The 22,267-nt window shown below is 34.1% G+C and overlaps 3 protein-coding genes across 6 annotated transcripts in view; all 3 read left to right on the top strand.

Annotated features, from left to right (window-relative positions):
* The window catches only part of LOC110026246 (serine/threonine protein phosphatase 2A 59 kDa regulatory subunit B' gamma isoform-like), a 12,934-nt gene extending 9,144 nt beyond the window's left edge, over positions 1–3,790 (top strand). The window contains exon 3 of the mRNA XM_020727117.1: positions 3,120–3,790. Within this exon, the coding sequence (XP_020582776.1) occupies positions 3,120–3,506 (387 nt within the window). The 3' untranslated portion in view covers positions 3,507–3,790. The remainder of the gene's footprint in view (positions 1–3,119) is intronic.
* A 3,099-nt stretch (positions 3,791–6,889) lies between these two features.
* Positions 6,890–15,994, top strand: LOC110026248 (chromatin remodeling protein EBS-like). Of its 3 annotated transcripts, none has more exons than XM_020727121.1 (7): positions 6,890–7,214; positions 7,344–7,686; positions 7,801–7,869; positions 14,269–14,407; positions 15,081–15,138; positions 15,220–15,366; positions 15,835–15,994. In XM_020727121.1, exons 2-5 carry the CDS (start codon positions 7,361–7,363, stop codon positions 15,108–15,110), a joined length of 564 nt encoding a protein of 187 aa, XP_020582780.1. In that variant the 5' UTR covers positions 6,890–7,214; positions 7,344–7,360; the 3' UTR covers positions 15,111–15,138; positions 15,220–15,366; positions 15,835–15,994. The 3 variants fall into 3 exon arrangements, with proteins under 3 accessions (XP_020582780.1, XP_020582778.1, XP_020582779.1); XM_020727119.1 differs by having other exon boundaries at positions 6,890–7,224; XM_020727120.1 differs by lacking the exons at positions 15,081–15,138; positions 15,220–15,366 and having other exon boundaries at positions 6,890–7,224.
* A 3,663-nt stretch (positions 15,995–19,657) lies between these two features.
* LOC110026218 (nucleobase-ascorbate transporter 1-like) overlaps positions 19,658–22,267 on the top strand; it is an 8,277-nt gene continuing 5,667 nt past the window's right edge. Inside the window, exon 1 of one of the 2 annotated variants that reach the window (XM_020727083.1) lies at positions 19,658–19,777. In XM_020727083.1, the coding sequence (XP_020582742.1) occupies positions 19,702–19,777 (76 nt within the window). In that variant the 5' untranslated portion in view covers positions 19,658–19,701. Of the gene's footprint in view, positions 19,778–21,423; positions 22,012–22,267 lie in introns of those variants that run through there. The other variant, XM_020727084.1, reaches the window with a different exon arrangement.

Genomic DNA, 22,267 nt, shown 5'->3' with positions numbered 1-22,267 from the left:
ATATATATATATATATTTGCATTACATTTAAAATAGCGAATATTGTCATATTTTTTGCACCACGCTTTCATAGGACCTTTGGATTTTGGTGCATTATTTACTGCTGACATATATGGGGCTCCCTTCATGCTATTACAGGTTCTTGATATTCCTCCAATGGGAAATTAATTTCTTGGATTTGGGTAGGATTCATTTTTATTTTCCATAAAATTAAAATGTTATTCCTTTCATAAGTGGCATTATTTGTATTTGCACTTTTATAATATTAATTGAAGTTATATTCACAATAATTTTCATATCTTAAATGTGGGTTGTATCGACATTTGCTCTTGTGGATAATAATATTCTCCTTTATAATTTTAGCATCTAAACATGCATTTGTAAATTTAAGATTAATTTGTATTTTAATTGATACATTTGAAAGCCTATTTGTTCGTTCATGAATCTCATGGTAGTATTCAGATTGAAGACTTCCAAAATTAAATTAAGGATTGATCAAACTTTTAATTTTAGCAAATTTAGTGTAATTGAATGTCTTGATTAAATGAACCAACGACATCAAAAGTGCCTCGATCTGTGTCTAAATGAGTTTGAATCAAGCGCTTTTAAAGTTCATGATATTTATTGAAAATCCAAATGTTCTTCTGATTTTCTCATGCTTATAGTTTAGATGAGTGTCTCGGTAAGACGAATCATTGTTATTCAAGTTTTATGCTATTAAGATATTTGAATGTTAGAAAAGAAAAGTTTATAATCAAAGGAAATAACAAGTCTCAAAGCTTGCTAAAATTTCACATCTCGGATTTGATCCGTCCAAACAAAAGAATTCAAAGTTTTAAAAGAAGATTGGAACTCAACCGCGGGAATTGAGAAGTGTGGGTAACTTGACTATAGTTTGTCCTGATAGAGGTACTCGACTCCATTTTTGTAAGAAAATCAGAGCTTCGCCACAATGATTTTAAGTCTTAGGTAAAACTTGCAACACAACTTATTAAGGATAATTTGATTGTCTTGGTAAAAAAATGAGCTGAAGCTTATATGACGGAGTACAATCCGTCTATAGATGACAATGCTTAGCCTCTTTAAAAAATAGAATTGGGTGCCTTCAAAGGGAAAATTGGGAATCGTGAGACTTCCCTTCTCCTGATAGGATATTTATATTTGAGGAGATGCGAAGAGTTAATATTTTTTTTGGCAAAATTTTGAAACATTTAGAGAATTTTTTTTTGGTAATTTCTTGGTCGCTCTTAGAATAGGAGTGCCAAATTGGGTTTTCGGGTTGGTTTTGGGTCTGACCCGAAATTGATCTGACCTAAATATTAAAACGGGTCAGAAATCTAACTTGATCCCAACCCCCCTTCATTTTGAATGACTCAAACCCAACTTGAGCAACTCATTTAATATATGCATGAGAACTATTCGGGTCAAGTTGGCGGGTTAACTCGAACGTGTCTCAAATCATCAAACGTGTTCGAATTTTTACCCTAAACTCAACTTTGAAATTAATCGGATTTACCCGAATTCAATTTTTTCTTTATTGGGTTCAGGTGAAGTTGACATGTCGAGTTAAAGAATAACACTTTTATTTTGGAGCGTTGATGTTTTTTTTTAATATTTTAAAAAAATTATAGGTGCACCCTATATTGCATAACAATGGTAGTAGCGATGGCGTCCGGCTTTGTTTCCTGCATACATCCCTATGGGCTATTATGTGTTTTATTTGTCACTTTGTGTGTTTGGGCTGTTTTTTGACTTTCTGAACTCAATTTTGATGCTTTCAAATTCTAATAGAGCTTCAACGACCAATTTTGAGCAAAATTGAAAAGTTTTGAGCCAATGTTATCAATATTTTTTGCTCTATTGATTTGCTGATTTCAAGTAAGATTGAAATTATAATTTATGAAACTTTACTTGGTTTTTGACTTTAAGGGGAGGTTCATGCTATCATCTTAGGGAGTGGCCATGCTTTATAATTTTTGTGTGTGCACGCGCGCCCTTTAAATGTGTGAAATGTAATAAGATCAAGATTACTCAATTATTGGGTCATTAATGCACTTAAAAGCTAAAGAATGGTTTACAATTAAAGGGATTAACATGGGTTGCTTTGATAAATTGTTTTAAGATTTTGACTTAAATTCTTAAATGTCATCTAAAAGAATTATAAATGTACCTCTTTAATATGAAGATGGGCTTGAGCTAAATTTTGATAGTTTAAAGATTTGGAAAAGCTGTAAAGTTCCACTTGGGGTTCAACTCCAACAATCACTTTCAACAATTATAGTTGCTCAACTGTTGTTCTCCGTTATTCTTCACGAAAGAGCGAATTCTTATAATGTTTAATCTCATAATGGACCAAATTATCTGGGCCAAACTCTTTGTTTCCCCTTTTTAGTTTTTCATGTAAAAATTTGAGTTTTTCTTTTACTTTTTTAATCTATGTAGAAATCTTTGTATAAGGTGAGGACATAATACTCTGTGCTGCAAATATTCTAACACAAGCAGTAAACATATTCATAACTCTATTTAAGTGCATATTTGATCAGTTTCGCTTCCATGTTGAAGTCCAAGCTCATCCTGAGAGCTTGTTGGGACGATCCCATGGACTTCAATATTATTAATTAAAATAAAAAAAAAAGAAAAAGACCAAACTTATTATATAAACCTCCGGTCATTGCAAGCTCAGCACTGTATCATTTTTCAATTGTCTAATCACCCTGCACATTTAATAGTTCTTTTAAACAGCATCAATTACCAGGTTATTCTTTTTTCATGTGTTTTCTTTGTGCGTTACACATGGCCATCATATTCTGTAATTTTTACAGTAATAGCTTAGGAAGATTTACATACATACCACTACTTTGTATTTACATATCTGACACCTAAACTTCAATTTTTACACACACCCCACCTTACCTATGCATAATAGGTGTATTACTCTTTTCACAAGTTAAAATGGTGGTTTTTTTTTTAATGTGATAATTGTAAAAGGAAATATTTAGGTGTTAAGACATGCCAATACATAGGAAATAGGTGGTATGTATGTAAATGCCCCAATTTTGTATGTCTAATACCTTACCTTATTTCAAATTTATCAGCTGATTTTACCTCTGATAACTCAGGTAGCTGAGCGATCATTATTTCTTTGGAACAATGACCATTTAAGAAACCTAATCACCCAGAACCGGAAAGTCATTCTTCCTCTGATCTTCCCCGCCCTGGAGAAGAACATGAGAGGCCACTGGAACCAGGCTGTCCAAGGCCTAACCCTCAATGTTCGAAAGCTCTTCTTAGACTCTGACCAAGACTTCTTCAACCAGTGTTCCGTCAAATTCCAAGAGAATGAAGCGAAGGAGATGGAGTCACAGGCAAAGCGCGAATTGCTCTGGAAGCGGCTTGAGGACATCGCTGCATCGAAAGCCGTCAGCAATGAGGCTGTACTAGTTTCGCGCAAAGTCTCTTCGCTCAGCATGACGGCCTTCAGCCCTCGAGCGACAGTCGGTTCTTGATTCCGCCATTTCGATACATCTGAGAAACGATTCTTGATGCGCCGATGGTAAGGTGGGAGGTGGTTTTTATGAGGCTTCTCATGCTGTTTTTTGGTATCCTTTTAAGACATGAGAAATGCAGTTTGTGTGTATAATAATTTAGAAAATTGTTATAGATTTGGATGGTGCTTTGTGGTCATATTATTTAAATTATTTATATACCAGCAGTAGAATTTTGGTCGATCCTGACTTGTTGCCACAGATCTAATCTCATTTTGTGCTGTACATTTAAGTGCTAAATATTGGCTTTTTTTCTTTCTCCTTTGCACAGCATCTGTTTTGACAAATTTTTATTTGTAATGTGAGTTTTGATTGATTTTTTTATCTATTATATTCATCGTAAAGTAAGTATAATGACTTTCATATTCATCCTAATCAAACTTTAATCGGAATATTCAGATCCAAAAGTTTTCTTTGCTTATTGTTGGGGGTATTTACATACATGCTGGATAATTCTTATTTATTTGCATATCTAACACCTAAACATTCATATTTACATGCATATCCCTCCAATCATTAACATCACATAAAAAATATTGCCACAAAATACACTTATACATGCACAGTTTTATGACACCAATGTTGGGTGTTAGATATGTAAATACATGCGACTTGTGTGGTATTATACTTCGTAAATATTGTAATTTCCAGTGCTGATGAAAAGGGGCGCGGCAGAAGACCAAAAGTATGATATACAGAGGCAGCTACTGGGATGAAATTGTAAGTATTTCTTCCTGTTACCGTTATTTTTTGCAGGGGCCTTTGAACCGATTCATCTTTAATGGAAGAAGGCCAATAACTGAGTGATGGGATTTAAAGGCGAGAAGAAAAGGAGTGGACTAACTGGAAATTGCGGACATTAAGGAAGTTGAAAATAATGGAGGTATGAGACTCAATTCCATTGCTTAAAAACCCTACATTTATACTACCCAAATCTTTCATAACATGTCAAAAATAGCACTATTTATCTTTTAAAAAGTGACATACTCATTTTCATGCATTGGTAAGGGGGTTCGTATGTAAAAAAATTAAAGTTTAGGTGTTAGATTTGTAAATTCATAGGAATCTCCTTTGTTTTATCTTTAGGGTCATTTACATACACACATACAACAGAATTCTTATGTATTATCATATCTAGAACACTGAAACTCTAATGTTTATGCTCATCACACTCAAATCCTTAATATGACATCTAAAATGCCACTATATTAATTTTTTAGAAGACAAATGCACTTTTTCTATGCATAGATTTATAGCACCAAAATCTTATAAATATAAAAATATCAAACTAGATGTCAGATATGTAAATTCGTAAGAATTTTGTGGTTCTTTCTTATTTAAAAATTCCATCATGCTATTGATACGAGGAAGGCTACCAAAAAAGTTCTATTGTTTGCATTTGATTGTGTTTGGCTTTGCTTGGCGCACGCGCGCACACACATGATTGCATGTACATTTTTTGTGTGTTTGTATGTATTGTTTATATTCACACTGCGCACATGACCATATGAATATTTTATAATTTATATAAATCATAATGCGTAACTTGGATTCAGCTTCATAAAATAACAAGTATTTATTAAATAAATAAATGGAAGTTTACAGGCACACAACAAAATTATTATGTATTTACATATCTAATGCCCAAAGTATGATGTTTACAGTTATAATCCTCTGGTATTATAAATCTATGCATCAGGTGTTTTTAAGAAGTAATTAATTGTGGTATTTTTAATGTGATGTTAAAAATTTGAGTGATATGCTTGTACTTATGAAGGTCCTAGGTGGACATATATATACATATATATATCCACGTCCCGGCTCATTTATGCGGCCTCTGGCATAAATTCTTCGGGTCGGGAGTTCGAATCCCGTGGTGCGGGCTCTTCGGATCAATCGAAGCACACTTGAGTTTCGACCCAAATTGGAGAATCGTTATTTGAGGACCAGACCAAATACCGATTCCCTTTTGAGATATATATATAACATGTATTTTTATTCACCGATAAAATAACATGCCGGAAAAAAATGTATAGGAATTGTAGGATATTGATGCGAATTTTGACGGAATTTAGAAAATGTATATTATTTAAAAAATGATGAAACGTGTTTTTTTTACAAGTTTATTTTATTTTATTTTATTTTAGGTGTAAAAAATCATCGACCATAGAACTTATTCAAAATATAATATATATTTTTATTTAATTTGAATAATCAGTTTTTTAAATATATTGTTTTTATAAAGTTTCAAACGAACGGATTAGAAACATCTAAGTTATCAGAAAAATCTATCTAAATTGGTTAAGTGTCTATTTGGGCTGTTGTAGTCTTCGAAAAAGCAGCTCTATAATTGCCATAGAAGAAACACTTATTTAAATGTTTTGATGATTATTAAAAATTTATTTTATTATAATCACCATATTAAGTCTTATTCAAGAAGAAATATTATGTCCGGGTGTATGTAAATCAGTGACGGTCAATTACCGTCCGCCAGATCACCCTATGATGATGATGAGGTGTATTACGACGTGATGATCAGTGGTTAACTGTTAGGTGCAGTTTTCGACGCAATATTTTTTTGGAGTGTTATTCTTTTTTATCGAAATTAATTTATTATTTTAGAAATATAATGTCTTAAGTGGCCATTTGTCAAGTCCTACTCTCGCTCTCACTTAATAGATATGGTCTATACATTAGTTATTGCCCCACACTATGCGCCATCTTTATTGTTTTTTTTTTTTTTGGGTATATTTTCCCTATTTTCCCTCTTTGTTCCGGTGATTTTTTATGGAATTGAGGACAAAAAGAGTGGGTAAATTAATTCAAGTTATTGCTATATGTTTTGAGTATCATGTTATTATTCACTGATTTTTTTTTTTTTTTTGCATTTAGTGTTATATTTATGACTTTTATTTAATAAATATATTATAATTGATTTGTTTCCTTTCTAGTTCTTTTTTTAAATGACCGAATCCTTTTATATATAAATGATATATTAACCATTTCCACATATCTTACATGGTCAGGCGTGGAGCCATCGTTTAAAGCCTTGTACTCGAATCGGCATAAGTAGTCCTCTGATCCAACATCCTTGAGCTTTGTATGGTTCTTAAAGGAATGAACGCACGTAGAGTTACGCGTGGAAACTAATACAAAAATATTATTTCTTTTAATAAATTTTTTATCATTATTATATTCTAAAATATGTAGGTTGTGGAGCTCAAAATCGAGCCAAAGAGGAATTAATTTGAAGAGATTTTAATTTGAATGGAGCCAAACACAAAACAAAGTTATTTAGGAGCTAATGGCTCGCTCTTGTTATTTATCTCCAAAAAAAAGAGAAATCATCCCCATAACACTGTTCGCTGACGGAAGAAAGTAGCGTTAGCTTTAAAAACTAGGGTTAGCTTAGCCCTCCGTTTTCTGAATTCTCCTCCTCCTTTCTCCCAACCACCGCCCCTATTCGGAGATTCGGTAGTGAGAGGTCGAAGGAGAGATGGCGAATCCAATGCGTTATCTGTAAGGTACTTGGGGGAACGAGGTTAAGAAGTTTTCATTTGAAGATAATTTAGTGGGAGAGACGACTTGTAGCTTGATTCAGTGTCGATGGCGAAGAGTAAGCCAGGGAAGAAGGACCTCGATTCGTATACGATCAGGGGCACCGACAAGGTTGTGCACCGTATGTGTCGTTCGTCTCCTCCTCCGAGAACTTGATGTTTATGTTCTGGTTGTTTTGAGCTATTATCGGTTCTCTACGGTTTGTCTTTTTGTTGTTGATGACGATGATTGTCTTTGTAGCGGGTGACTGTGTGCTTATGAGGCCCTCCGATCCGGATAACTTTCCGTACGTTGCGCGGGTGGAGAAGATCGAAGCAGACCAACGCAACAAAGTGAATGTGAGGATTCGGTGGTACTACCGGCCTGAAGATTCGATTGGTGGACGGCGGCAGTTCCACGGGGCTAGGGAGCTCTTTCTGTCCGACCACTATGACGTCCAGAGCGCGCACACCATTGAAGATAAGTGCGTGGTTCATTCCTTCAAGAACTATACCAAGCTCGAGGATGTCGGGTCAGAGGACTTCTTCTGCCGATTCGAGTACAAGGTTTTAACCGGTGGTTTCACTCCTGACCGCGTAGCAGTGTAGGCTGCACTCACCCGGATTTTTGTTTTGTCGAACTCCTTTTTTATTTTCTGCACCGTTTAGGAGATGTGGAAACGGTTACTGTTCTGATTTACTTGAGCTGTGTTTTGAAGGTACTGCAAATGCGAGATGCCTTACAATCCGGACACGCTAATGGTGCAGTGCGAAGGGTGCAAGGACTGGTGAGTGGCCTGACTGAGAAGAGTTGCTTCTCTTCTCCTATGTATTTATGTATCTGGTTTCAGTTAATGGTTTTGTCGTGCCATTAGCATTAAGATGAAGTTCTTGACCGCAGTTTTGGGTTACTTTCATCTGGCTAGTTGCCTCAGTTCAATTTGATGTGATTGGATTCCAAAACTTTATTTTGGCGTTTTTCTATAAACCTTATTAGGATTAAACACAGTTTTATAGTTTATTAAAAAAAAAACCAGAAAAAAAAACAAAAAACGTTTTCTTGTTTTATGAATTATTATCTGCCTTTTTCTCTAAGAGCAATAAGCGTTTGTCCAATATTAACCACCTGTTATTGAATGTGGCAAATCGGCACGCTTCTCTACTTTTATTTGAGATGTCTCTTGCTTTATTTTCTAATCTAATTTTTGGGCGCAAAAGAAATGCTCGACCACTTGAATTTACAATTGGGATCTTATCCTTGGTTAACTTGTCTGCAACATCGACCTAGTAGCACCAGCCATGGTCCTTCAACCTACTATGCTATCGTTGCGAGTACAACCTTGATTGGCCTGAGTTTAAGATATTATGAGCTTTAGCCTTCATAATTCCTCTTTTGATGGCTCTAGAGAAACCGGCCAGAATTTTTTTTTTATCTTGCTTTTTTTGTCCATTGTTTTAAGTTTGTTATATCTCAATTATAGCATTATATGCGATATCTCCTATTGTGCTTCTTTTGTGCCGATGTTTTTCTCATTTTTGAATCTGCTTTATTAAATATAATGCAGACCATCTATATGGAAATAAATGGGAATGCTTGTAAAGATTTGCATAATGATTATATGTTCCTTTTGTTTAGCTTAAATGATAGAATCGTTCTGTGCTATGGCAGAGTTAACCAAATATAAGGTGCCGATGCTCAATCATTTGATCCTTAGATTTAAATGTTAAATATTAAGGGCATTACATGTGTAATGCACAATTCTAATGTATTTACATATCTCACACCTAACATTTCATAGTTACACACATAGCACGCAAATTTTTAATTCACATTAAAAAGAGCACTATTCCCTCTTTTTAAAAGTGAAATACCCCTTTCATGCATAGGGTTAAAGCATCAAAGTTCTATATATGTAAATATGAAATGTTAGGTGTTAAATATGTCAATACATAAGAATTGTGTGATTCGTATGTAAATTTCCCTTAAAATTAATGTTTTTCTATTTTCTCTTGCTAATTTTTAATTTTTACATTTCTCATTTTCCTTTTTGTTTAATGCTTTTTTTTATGGTTCCATGCCTTTGTTGGGTAATGCTATTATTATCATGTTACTCTGTCTTATGCCGTACAATATGTCTTTGAAATCTAAACGTACTGTACACTTTCATTATAACAAACAATAGCTGCTTTCATTGAAAGCACTCATTACGTACACTTGAATAGGCACTTGTGAGTTGTGCTTAGTTTTTCACCTTATTAGTGGGAGCTTCCTGTCAGACTTTTTAAAGACGAACTTACAGCGTATCTTATTTCTCTAACTTTTTCTTCTTTTTCTTCTTTGCTATTTAATTTCTGATGCGTTTCTACCTTTTTTCTTGTAATAATTCTTTAAACCTGACATTTAAGTGATTATTTGGAAGTAACTTTTAGGAAACACCCACCGCTCAGAGCAAGAGGATTAATAATAAATATAAAATCACTAAGAATAAGGTGCTAGTGGTGCTTCTAGCGAGAGGGCTTTGAAGGGATGTCTTCTTTAGTTCTGGTAAAATGTATTTTTGCAATTGGTGTGAACAAAACTTGGGTATGCTTTAAACCTTAATAGACTATTAGTATTCGTTGAGTGTTGCTCTTATTGCAATGGAGTACTGTACAACAACAACAACAACAACAACAAAGCCTTAATCCCACTACGTGGGGTCGGCTACATGAATCCTTTTTCTCCATTGCGTCCTATTTAGTGTTATATTTTCATTTAGTTCTAGTAAATTAAGATAATTTTTAATACAATAAGCCCAAGTCTTCGTAGGTCTACCTCTACCTTTCTTAACACAAGTCGAATCTAAAACATCTACTCTCCTAATCGAATCATCAGATGGTCAACATTTAATGTGAACAAACCATCCCATCCAAGATGACTTTCTCTAATTTTGTCCATCACAAGAGCTACATATCACATATCACGGATATATTCATTTCACATTTTATCTGTGTAAAACCACTCATCCACCTAATCATTCTCATCTCGACAACACTTAATTTAGTTTTCTGCTTCTATTTTAAAGGCCAACTTTCAGCGCCATAAAGCATTGCTGGTCTCACCATCATCTTATAAAATTTTCCTTTAGTCTAAGCAATACTTTTCTATCACACAATAGGTCCAAAGCAATTACAACCACCCAACTTGAATTCTCCTATTAACATCCCCATCTATATCACCACCGCTTTGAATAATAGACCCAATATATCTAAATCATTCATACATTTACATAATTCGATAACTAAGGATATCATCAGCAAAAAGCATACACCAAGGTACATCCTCCTGTAGATGTCCACTAAGACCATCCATAACTAAAGCAAAAAAATTTGGGTTTAAAGTCGATCCCTGATGTAATCCAACAGAAATAGGAAAATATTTGGTTAATCCTCCTTCAGTTTCAACAGAAGTAACAGCTCTAGTATACATATTTTTAATGACTTGAATATAAGTCATATCAACACCTTTCTTCTCGAGAACTCTCCAAAGGATATCTCTTGGAACCTTATGGTAAGCTTTTTCTAAATCAATAAAAATCAAATATAGATTCTCCTTATTATCTTTGAACTTCTCCATTAAACCTCTCAATAAATGTATAGCTTCCATAGTAGACCTGCCCGACATAAATCCAAATTGATTATAAGAAATCTTTGTGTTGCGTCTTAACCTATATGTTCAATTACTCTCTAAAGAATGCTTGCATAAACTGTGAAAAGAAAAAAAAGAGAAAGTGGAGAATTAGTGGAGAATTTTATCCCAGTAAGGCGGGCCACACCACCTGCCATGGTTGCCTTATAAGATCAATTTATGGAAGCTATTTGAGGGAGTTTCTTATTTTTGTTTTATTTCCTATTATATTGTATTTCTTTTCTTTGTATTTAGTAAGTTTTAATAGCATTAATTATATCTGTCTTCGATATTTCCTATTTAATAAGTGTGTTAGTAAGTTTTAATAGCATTAATTATATCTGTCTTAGATATTTCCTATTTAAAAGTTGCAATTTGAATATAATGAAATTTTAGAATTTATAATATCTACGCCTTTCTTATTGGTATCAAAGCCTCGTTTGGGTTATCTGCATTGTCAGGCGTCTGCGACGTCTTGCTTTCTCTGCTTCGCCATCACCTTGCGACGACATTTGGGCGTCAATTATTTGCCGCTTTGTTTGCTTCGAATGGCGTCACTCTCGTCTTGCAATGACGTCTTTATTTGTGTCAACCTCGTTTGTGTCTGTTTCAGATGTTGTTGTAGTCTTCTTCCTGCGACGACATCTTCATTTGTGTTGGTCGAACGAATCGACTTCGTCTTCATTTCTTTAAGTAATTTGTCTACTTTGTCTGCTAGGACTCCTCAAATTGTATCACCCCAGCCTTTCTTCAGCAGCGAGATTCCTCCTTGCAGTTGTCGAAGTCCCTTTCGCCAATCTGCAGACCCTCTACTCGTTCGCATGACTGCCGAAGTCTCTCTAACATCCTTCCAATAGCCAAAATTCTCTTTGCAGCTATCGTAATTCCTCAAGCTACTTCGCAAGTTCTTTTATGTTCCTTATCATAGGACTTCTGCACCCCCACTTGTTTTTTCCTGCTGCAAGCAGCAACCAACTCCTTTATCCAACCCCTAAACTTGCATAAGGTTTATGACCGGGTACAAAATGAAGACGTCTAGTCTACTCCAGTGATCGGGTCTGAATAAAAAACTCGGAATTATGTCCAAACAACCTCTGAATTCCCTACCTTTATCACAAACCATGAACTCAATAATCATAAATTTCTTCGGTGGTCTCAATTCGTGTTTATGTACATTTATGAAAAATGAAAGAAGGAATATTTCATGGGAGACAACACACTTCCTTAGTTCATTGATCCTAATCATCACTTATGGAAGATTTCGACTTTGGATAATAGATTCAGGTGTTTTTGATCATATGATTAGAAACATTCACGCTCTCATTAACCACCAAGGATCATCATTTCCAAATTTGTTGGACTTGTTGATAGATCTCAATTCAGAATTGTTGGGAATGGAAAAGTGAAAGTTTTTAAATATATTCTGCTTTCTTCTGTGATATATGTTCTTTAACCAGATTACAACTTACTTTCAATTAGCAAAAGCTTATTCATGACTTGAGCTATGTTACAAAATTTCACTCTAGTTGTGAATTTCAGCCGGTGGATTTGGGAAATGTGATTGATAGTGCTAAATTATATCAACATCTATATTATTCAAGGAATGTTATTCTCTCAACATACTAGTATTTTCTTCACCAACTTTTTCTCATATTCTTGAGTCTATTGAAATTTTAGTTTTATTATAAAATTGTGATCTAGGGAATCCAAATTTTTATTATATTGCAAAGTTATACCCAATCTCTTTATTAATAAAAAGTCAGTTTTTTTATGAGCGTGAAACATGTCAATTGACTAAACATACTTGCCATGTATATCTTCTCATTATAAGCCCTCACATTCTTTTTTTATCATTCATAGTAACGTTTGGGGACTATCAAAATTAAAAATCATCAATGAAATTAGATGATTTGTCTCATTCATTGATGATCATATTAGAACTAGTTGAATATTTCTCATGAATGAGAAATTTTAAACAATACAAATCTTTCAATCCTTCTATGCTCTAATTTACTCTCAATTTCATAGAAAATTTAAATTCTTAAAACTGATAATGCAAAAGAATACTTCAATTTGATCTTTTGGACACTTCCTTGTAAAGAATGAAATCATGTGAGTTCTTATGTTGAGACTCCACTATAAAATGGGATAACTCAGAGGAATAATAAACATCTCCTTGAGGTATTTAGGTTTATAGTGTTTTCTCACAATATCTCACATTTTTTTTGGAGGGATGTTGTGTTCACAACTACTACCTTATTAATAGAATGTCGAGCAAGGTCCTTCGATTCATAGCCCCTCTCGATGTTTTGATGAAACACCCTCTTGTTAGAGCTTTCTCATCTATTTTTTCTCTAAAATATTTGGTTGTCTTTTCTGTTCACATTTGCCAACCTAATCACACAAAATTTAACTCAAGATCCATGAAATATATATTTTTTAGTTATACGTCTAACAAAAAGGGGTACACTTGTTATTCTCCCATTACAGAAAAATATTTTAACTCTATGAAAAATAATTCTACGACCCCAAATTTGAAATTCAGGGGGAGATACTGGGTGAATATCATATTAGAGACATTACTTGGATATCCACATTGATCTAAAGTCATTACAACATATTCTAATTCTCTCTAAGCATCATGTTTCCCAAATTCCATCACTCGAGGATATAAAACTTGAGATTGACAACAAGGAAGTGCACAAGAAACTTTGTGTGCACACTGGGAGAAAGAAATTCACCAAACAAAATAAAGACAATATACAATCACAAGACTGTTCACAACTAAATTTGAATTCACGCATAGCTGAAGTTCTAAGGGTTGTATAATCCAGTGGAGAAGACAAGGAATGTTGTATAAATTATCCTATTCAAGAGGATATTGCATGTGAAAAATTATCATCACTTTATGAAGTTTTTGTATGTAATATTGATAGTGTGCAAACACTATGTCTTTTCATGAAGCACTTCAGAGTCTAGAATGGAAAAGGATAGCTGAGGAGGAGATCCAAACACGATCTAAATAACACATGAATCTTTACAAAGCTTCCTACAGATAAAGGGCTCATTGGGTGCAAATGCGTGTTTAATGTCAAGTACAAAACATATAAGAGCATTGAGAGGTTAAATGCTAGGTTGGCAGCCAAAGATTTCACTCAGACTTATGGGATAAACTATCAAGAGACCTTTGCACCAATGACCAAGCTAAATGTTGTAAGAATTCTTCTTTTTTTTTCCAGTGTACACGATCTAAATATTTTTTTTTTCTTTCGGACATTTATTTCTTATTGTATGTCAGATATGTTTCTGTTTTCTAAACTCTTCAAATGAATGCTTGAACATCTTTTACATTCTAAAAGTTTAGATATTTTCCGGTAGCATTTTAGATTCAAGTTATGCCTTTTTTTGGCTTTTAAAATGTCCGTTATGACTAAAATGCTTCATTAATAAATTTCGACTTGTTCGAGTGTCTCTGAGGGCTTGTTTGATTATTTGCTTAATAAGCTTTCGTTTTTGACAGGTTTCATCCGGCTTGTATGGACATGACTATTGAACAAGCCAAAACATTGGATCAGTTCCTTTGTTTAGACTGTGCCGCGGATGATGATACCAAAAGGTCTCCTAATAGCTTTCCTGTTTCCTCAATGTTGGAGCCAAAGGTAGGGGTAATGTTAATTCAAATATCTTCTGGTTTTCTATTTGAACAAGATTACAGGCAACATGTAATTTCTTTTTGTTTTGTTCTTTTGTATTTACATATTAGACACGTAGCACTTTGGTATTTTAAACCTATGCATTAAAATGTGTATTTAACTTTTGAAAAGTTATAATTTTGAATATACACATTTAAATGGTAGTGCTATTTTTTACGTGATGTTAAATTTTGAGTGCTATGTGGCTAAATATGAAAGTTTAGGTGTCAGAATGTAAATACATAAGAATTGTGTGCTATGTGTGTAAATGCCTTCCTTTTTTTCCCTTAATTTTTTTCTTGCAAGCATGGACACGAGCTAGTTGTGCAGAATGGAATGATTGTGAATTTTCGGCAGGTGTACATTTTTAAAGTTAACTAGAGAGTGATGCTTATCAAGACTTTTTTGCTTAATTGTTAAATGAAGTTAAATGCTAATATAAATTGGGATTGGGTGGTTCAAGTGATGTTTTTGTAATTAATTATTTATTAAACTGAACCGTCTGATCAAGTGATGTAGTACGAGTTGTTCATTAGATTTTTATTTTATTATAACTGCCATTTTAGCATTGGAGTGGTCAGCACCTTAAGATTCTTTTGTGAACTTTAATCTCAATTTTGTTGGCTTTATCCTTCTGTAGGCACGTTTTGAATATCTTGTATTACCATGACTTACAACCTAGGCACAAACATGAAAAGGTTCCGATCATACCATTTTTCCATATTAATTTTCTCTGTTAATTAATCTGCGTCTCAAATGAATACTGTTACATTTTGTAGACCAGAGAATATGATGCAGCTATATTTGCACGTAGACGCGTCAAATTGGTTTCGGGTCTGACCTGAAAAACTTCTTTGCCCGAATATGTCCCAAACTTTAAACATGTTAAAAGGTCTAAATCTGAACCCGACCCTCATTCAACCCAGGTAACCTGAACTCGACCTTATAACCTGTTTAACATGGCAGTATAGCTATTTGGATCAAATTCAAGTTGATTTTGAGTCAATCTCAGGTCAATTTCGGGTTGGCTAGTAAGTTTTGGGTGGATTTTGGATTAGCGGTCCAGTTTTGAGTTAATTTCCAAGTTAGTGGGTTAACCTAAACTCGTTATGAAAAATTAAACTTGTTAGGATTCTTAACTCAAATCTGACCCAAATATTATTTTGGGGTCAACCCTAAGTTAAATTATATTTGAGTCGAATTGATATATCTGATCAATTTTTGCGCGCCTGTTTGAACGTAAGATGTCTCCTTTTCTCAGTTCTTTGAGGTTAGCCATATTTGTATTTCTCTTTATGCTGCTCTTTTAGAGAACCTTTATTACTGTGCGAGTCGAACTGAGGAAAACTGAAAATTCATCTCACCTTTTGCACATTTGTCACAATTCCATGCAGGTTCAAACCAAAAAGAGGAAGAGATGATGATCAATTTTACAGGCAAGGGTGGCGGGCCAGCTGTACCCACTCTTGGTAATATGGAACTGTACAGTGCAGGAAAAAAAGACTGCTTGTAAAAAAAGGAAAAAAAAAAATAACTAAGTTAAGTTTTTGTTGGTGATCATGTTCTGTTTTCTTTTTTTTTTAGTGTTATTTTATTTTATTTTTATTTTTTATTTTTAGAAAATGAGTTTGATATTTAGTAATTTATATTTTTTAAAAATAAAAAATATCATATATGTTTTGTTGGGTTTTTTTTTTTAAATTATATTTTTTATAAAACATTTAATTTTTAGTATTAAGTTTTGCCGTTCATGACATATACTTCTTCATTGCTTGACTCAATAAGAAGCATTTCCTACGGGTGGGCGGGCAACACCGGGCACCAGCAGACATTAGTTGGGGGCGGGTGTGGTGGGCGGCATTGGCGAGCAGTAGTGGTTGGCAACCGACAATGGGTGGTGGGCAGTGGCCGACGGGCAGTCTTCGGCGGTAGAGGTGGTGGCCGGTGGGCAAACAGACGTACGGTGGCAGTGGTGGCTTGTGGTGGGAGCAGTGATCGGCGGTTGATGGTGGCCGGTGGCGGCGATCGGTGGTCGCCCGGGGGGGCTGGGGCGGCGGTCTACAATGGTGGTGGTGTGGCTGGTGGCCGATGGCGGCAGGCAGTAATAAAACAGATAAAAATATAAATTTAGTATTTTGAGTGTTTTAAAAACAGATAAAAATATAAATTTAGTATTTTGAGTATTTTAAAAAGAGCAATGTTCCTCTAAAAAAAAAAAAACAGAAACAAATTAAAAAAATAGATAAGTAAATATTGTCTAAATGTTTGATTTGGCTGGTCTTATAAGTGTGGTTAGGAGTCTTTTAGATTAACCTTTTTCCATCCGGGGTACTAGTGAGTCTAAATTTGTGCAATCAGTGCCTTCCTAAAGTGGAGCTGCTGCATTTGGATTGTATAATCTTTTAAATGGTCTCTTGTCCTTTATAGGATGCTTGTTCCATTTGGTTGTGGAAGGATTTTCTATGCAACTGTGTGGAGGGTGTAAACGATTGGAGTTTGAGCTCGATTGTGAGCCAAATTATGAAGTTATTCATTAAAGAGTATAGTTAGATTTTTTGTGGCACTTAAATGGGAAGTGGTAAGTCCTATAAATGAAAAATGTTTTGATTGTGCATGCTTAAGTATTCCAAATAGAGTTTAATTGTTAGGCATGTAAAGATTTATTTCAATTTTAAAAAGTAAATAAAATTGGTATTTCTTATGAGATTAAAAATTTTGGATGGTATAAATGTAAAAAATAAAGTTTAAGGGTCTGTTTAAAGCAGTTGTATTTGTTTAGGGTTAAGCTGAAAAATAAGATGTTCAAAACAATTATGGTGTCTATTACAAAATTTTTTTCTTAAAAAAATATGACAAGTCAGGTTGGGTAAGAAATTATGATTTTCAGCAGCAGTTTTTTGAAAACACAGAGAAAATATAGTTTTCTAAATAAAAAAATTGCGGTGCGGCGCTGTACCGATAGTGCATTGTTGTCCAAAAAGTGTTAGATACGTAAATTGTTATGAATATGGTGTTATGGAGGTAGATGCCCCTAATATTTTTTTAAAACAAACTAGCTTACGAGCTAACTAGTATTGTCAGGGACGGCTTGAGCATGACTTTTCAGCTCATCGAGCTGAGCTCGTTATCAAGTAATTCTTCTTGGCTTATTTAGACTCGTATATCATGATCGATTGCAGAAATATCCGAAGTGATGGATTTGGTACTACTGGATTTGCATTGTCTTGATGTATTGATGGGCTAATCACAACTCAGCACGATGATTTAGATGAATTAAATGATGGTCTTGAGGGGTTGGAATAGCCAAATCAAAGCATATGAGGGGGAACAATTTGGTCGGAAGAGAAATATTAAGTTTGGAAAACGTATGTCCAGACGACAGTGTGAATCACACCATATTATTTCCTATCACTGAGATTATTAAAGTTGTTGCTCATCACTTCTGATCTTCTCTTTTATTTTTGCGCTGACTTTTGTTTTAGTAACAAGAAAATAAACTTTTGAAAGTAATTAACTCAAATATAGGTTTTAGTGTATCTAAACAATATTTTGATATTATTATAATTATATTGTACTGGATATTTGCATAAATACAACTCAATTCCTATTTATCATATGTTTGACACTTAAATTTTACGTATTTGATATTTTGATATTATTATAATTATATTGTACTGGATCAATTCCTATTTATCATATATTTGACACATAAATTTTACATATTTATACCATCTTATTTATACACTAAAATGTGTATTTCAATATTTAGAGATTAAAGTAGTGATATATATTTTTTTCTATAAGAAATATTTGGGTGTATGTAAATACAGAGGAATTGGGGGGTGGTATGTACTTAATGCTTTAACATTGCATCAAAATTTTATAAAATTTATCTTCTTAAAAAGAAATTTACACTTTCATCCATAGATTTATAACATTAGGTATTATAAATGTAAATACCTAACCTTGTGTTTGGAATTACGTAAGAATCGTGAGGCATATATGTAAATTTTTTTAACAATGACAGAAACACATCTTAAGGCAAATCGCATGGTTGGAAACAGTTCCTTCGATTCTCTGCCGACCATTTTTTCATATGATTATTCTATTTGCCACTCTCTTATTTGTTCCTTCCGTGCAAGGGGTGTCTTGTGGGCCCAACTTGACTGTAATTTACGAAATTACCCCTGCACGCAAACTGTCAGTTTCTTCCCCAATTAAAATAAAGGTTAAAAATTTTAAGAAAAAATTATAGGAAAAAATAAGAGAATTTTTATAGTGAACAATTTTTTTAAATAAAATGTGTAAATAATTTGTAGGCATCTTTTTCTAAAATACATAAAAATTAAATTAAATTATTTATTTTATCTTTATATATAAGTATATAAATAATGGATAAACCCTCACATATTTGGCTAATAAATACACTTATATTATCAGCATAATATGGATCCATCTCAACAATTCAAAGATAATTTTGTTTTTAATTTATAAATTTACGAACAATATGACACCGCATCTCTATCAACAGAGTCAAGCTGAGCGAAATAAGCTAATCTTATAACTATGTCGTCACACACTGACGTTTAAATTATAGATTGAAGGCTCGAAAGACTAGTGTCGAAACATTACAACTTTAGCCCGAATAATCATAAAGCCTATATGAATCACGGTGCTGACAACATTGCAGTTTGACCAGAAAACTAAATATTCTAAAACTCTCAACAATTCAAAGATAATTTTGTTTTTAATTTATAAATTTACGAACAATATGACACCGCATCTCTGTCAACAGAGTCAAGCTGAGCGAAATAAGCTAATCTTATAACTATGTCGTCACACACTGACGTTTAAGTTATAGATTGAAGGTTCGAAAGACTAGTGTCGAAACATTACAACTTTAGCCCGAACAACCATGAAGTCTATATGAATCACGGTGCTGACAACATTGTAGTTTGACCAGAAAACTAAATATTCTAAAATCTTAAATGTACTTTTTGAATTTTACATTTAGTACTCCAATAAAATTACAACATTAAGTAACACATCATACATCATTTTATTATATATATATATATATATATAATATGTAAATAAATGGATAAAAGGAGTCGGTGGGGCAGGGCTAATTCAGGGATTTCAAGTGATTGTCCCAGTGGCAGTTGTCACTTGAGAGCACAATTCAGAAGGGCCATTCAGTGTAGACGGAGGAGAGACTTCCTCCGCCTCCGCTTCTCTCTCTAAAAGCCATTTGGTCATCAATGGGGGACGTAAGGCATCCTCCGATGGAGAAGTTGCAGGATCTGGAGTACTGTATTGATTCCAAGCCTCCTTGGCGTAAGAATTCCCTATCACTCTCGTTATCACAAAAACATTTTCCCGCCATTACTATTTACTCCTAATTTTTTTTCTTTTCTGTTTGATTCATCTGTTGGTGCTCACAACTGGGGAATTAATGAACAATCGATGAGAAAGATGATGATAGTTTGTAGTTTTTGAGCGACGTGGGGAATAGAAGCGATTTGGAATGCCCTATTTTCGCCTTTGTTATCTTTTTCATTTGGTTTATTGATTTGTTATTTCGTTTGGTGATTGACAGTAGATGTTGTAATGAGGCTGCTGTAAGCTATGGTTTGCGGAAGCATTGTCAGGATTAAGAATGATGGTTTTGAAGCAATAAAAAAAGAGAATGGGATAGGGCGACTGGAGATGCACAATATTTTCGTGATAATTTCTAGGAAAAGGAAAAGGAAAAGAAACCAGTAATCTATGGGAGATTCAATTTTCTTTTTCCATGCATTCTCTAGTCTTTATGCTCCTCCAAGAACACTCCTAGTTGACGAGAGGGTAAGTGAGGAACAGGAGAGATCTGTAATATTAAAATGGTTCTTGATTACTTGACTTGAAACCCAGTGTAGCTTTTGTTTTCGTTTTTTTTTTCTCTTTTTTATTTTTGAATGTCTTCAGCTTGTCTATCGTCGCTATAGATCATCTATATCATATATATGATCCGGAGAAGACAGAGAAGAGAAAGAATGTGGAGAATATCTGTAAAGTAAACTTCGCGTGATAGCCTAAAAACGTATGTCCAAAACGAAATCAGATCAAAAATAATTTGGAACATATCCGTAAATAACACCCTACGAAATAAACCCACAACTAAAGATTTTGTGTGCTTGTTCTGGGGTCAAGAGCAGCTCCCAGAGAGACATATCTCTTTGGTTAATTACATCTTGGAGAATGCCTAAGAAAACTTTGATTAAAGGAATCTTGCTTACACGTGTACAACGATTAAAATGGGTGTCACAAAAGACGGGTATCTCACACGAGCGTCCCGATGCCTTCAAAACTCACATTGATTAATACAGATAGAGAGTGAGTCTCTCACGATCCCATATAGATGGTTGTTTATTGGCGACCAATGCCTATGAAATAACCGAGTCAGTTGTCTGTGTTTGGTTAACCTGCATAGTATAGTGAATAATGGAATGTTGTGAGAAATTTTAAAATTTTAGAAATTTTTTTTTGTGGAATCATTCTAAGACTATTGGGGGTGAGTAGAGGTAATGTCGTTCAAATTTTCCATGAGAATTATAATGAGACAAAAATAAGTTTTCATGACAGTGAGGGTATGTGGTTTATGATTTGGATGAAATTTTCCATAATGAAATTCTAAAATGGGTGTTTGTTTGGGTATTGTTAGATGGGTTTTCTGTGGGGATGATATTTAAACCAGAATGGGGAAGGTGGTCAGGTAAAGCTTGCATAAAAGACAAGCATGGGAGGTGATGCTTTTTAAAGTGATTAATTTGTTTTGATCCCAAATGATGCTGAGGTATGCAACATAATAGGCTCAATTTATGCACTCCAAAGTTGATTAACTTCATCGATGTCCCCACCTTTAACTCTTTAAGAGAATATTTTTCATAATTCTTGAGATTAATGTTGAATGATCATGGATTATTGACTTGTTTAATTGCTTTTGCGTTTTCTTTTACTTTGATTTTCAATTTAGTTTTATTTATTGGTGTCCCTTAGAATGTGGATAACTAGTAATGGAATGATATTAATTTTCTAGATCTCTTTCCATCTCCTCCTCCACATCCCCTCAAATTCCCCGATATGTCTACCCTTTTCCTTCTCCAAGTTCTTACCAGCCTACACTTTATAGGAGTCCCATTTACCTCTTAACCATGGTTTGGCACTCCTCTCTCTTCATCACTCATCAAACATCCACAAGTCCACCTCTAGTCATCTTCCCACGAAGAGAGTAGAAATACAACTTAAGGTTGGCCTCAATCAAATGCAAGGTCATTACAATCTTCCTCTTCTATCCATCCCTCCTCCGTCCAATGAAAAACCACGGCCAAGTTATTAAACATTGAAGATTCAATAATGCCATTCAACTCTAAGCTCACGGAGTCCGAATCAAATATATCCTAATAAGCAGGCATTTCTTTAGATCAACTTTGTTTGTTTTGAAGCTCAACTAGTGATAGTTTGCTGGGATGTAATGTAAGTTTAGGTTTTGTAAAAGGCATGTACTCTTTCAGATTGAAAGTTGGCAAGCCCTGTTGAAATATAAACTTGGTTTTAGTTGTTTAAATAAAGCTTAATTTCTAGAAGCTTATTCTAGAATATGTGGTAGGTATGAAATTATTGTGTAGTAGGTGTGGTAGGTGTGGTAGGTGTTGAATTATTGTGTGGTAGGTGTGGAATTATTTGTAACAATTGGATTGTAATTGTGGTGACACAATCATAACCATTAATTTAGGAGGTGCCACTAGTATAAATAGGGGTGGAGTCTTTGAGTTTGTATCAAGCCAA

The sequence above is a fragment of the Phalaenopsis equestris genome, unplaced genomic scaffold (assembly GCF_001263595.1).
Source record: "Phalaenopsis equestris unplaced genomic scaffold, ASM126359v1 Scaffold000359, whole genome shotgun sequence".
Taxonomy (NCBI): domain Eukaryota; kingdom Viridiplantae; phylum Streptophyta; class Magnoliopsida; order Asparagales; family Orchidaceae; genus Phalaenopsis; species Phalaenopsis equestris.
The sequence above is the reverse complement of the archived record's forward strand: the minus strand, read 5'-3'. Positions and strand labels throughout refer to the sequence as shown.

Excerpts from the sequence above, each read along its gene's own strand:
- LOC110026248 (XM_020727119.1), top strand. The coding sequence starts at position 7,152 with ATGGCGAAGAGTAAGCCAGGGAAGAAGGACCTCGATTCGTATACGATC. Across the intron at positions 7,687-7,800 it reads ACTCCTGACCGCGTAGCAGT|GTACTGCAAATGCGAGATGC; the intron begins GTAGGCTGCACT and ends TGTGTTTTGAAG. Across the intron at positions 14,408-15,080 it reads CCTCAATGTTGGAGCCAAAG|GCACGTTTTGAATATCTTGT; the intron begins GTAGGGGTAATG and ends ATCCTTCTGTAG.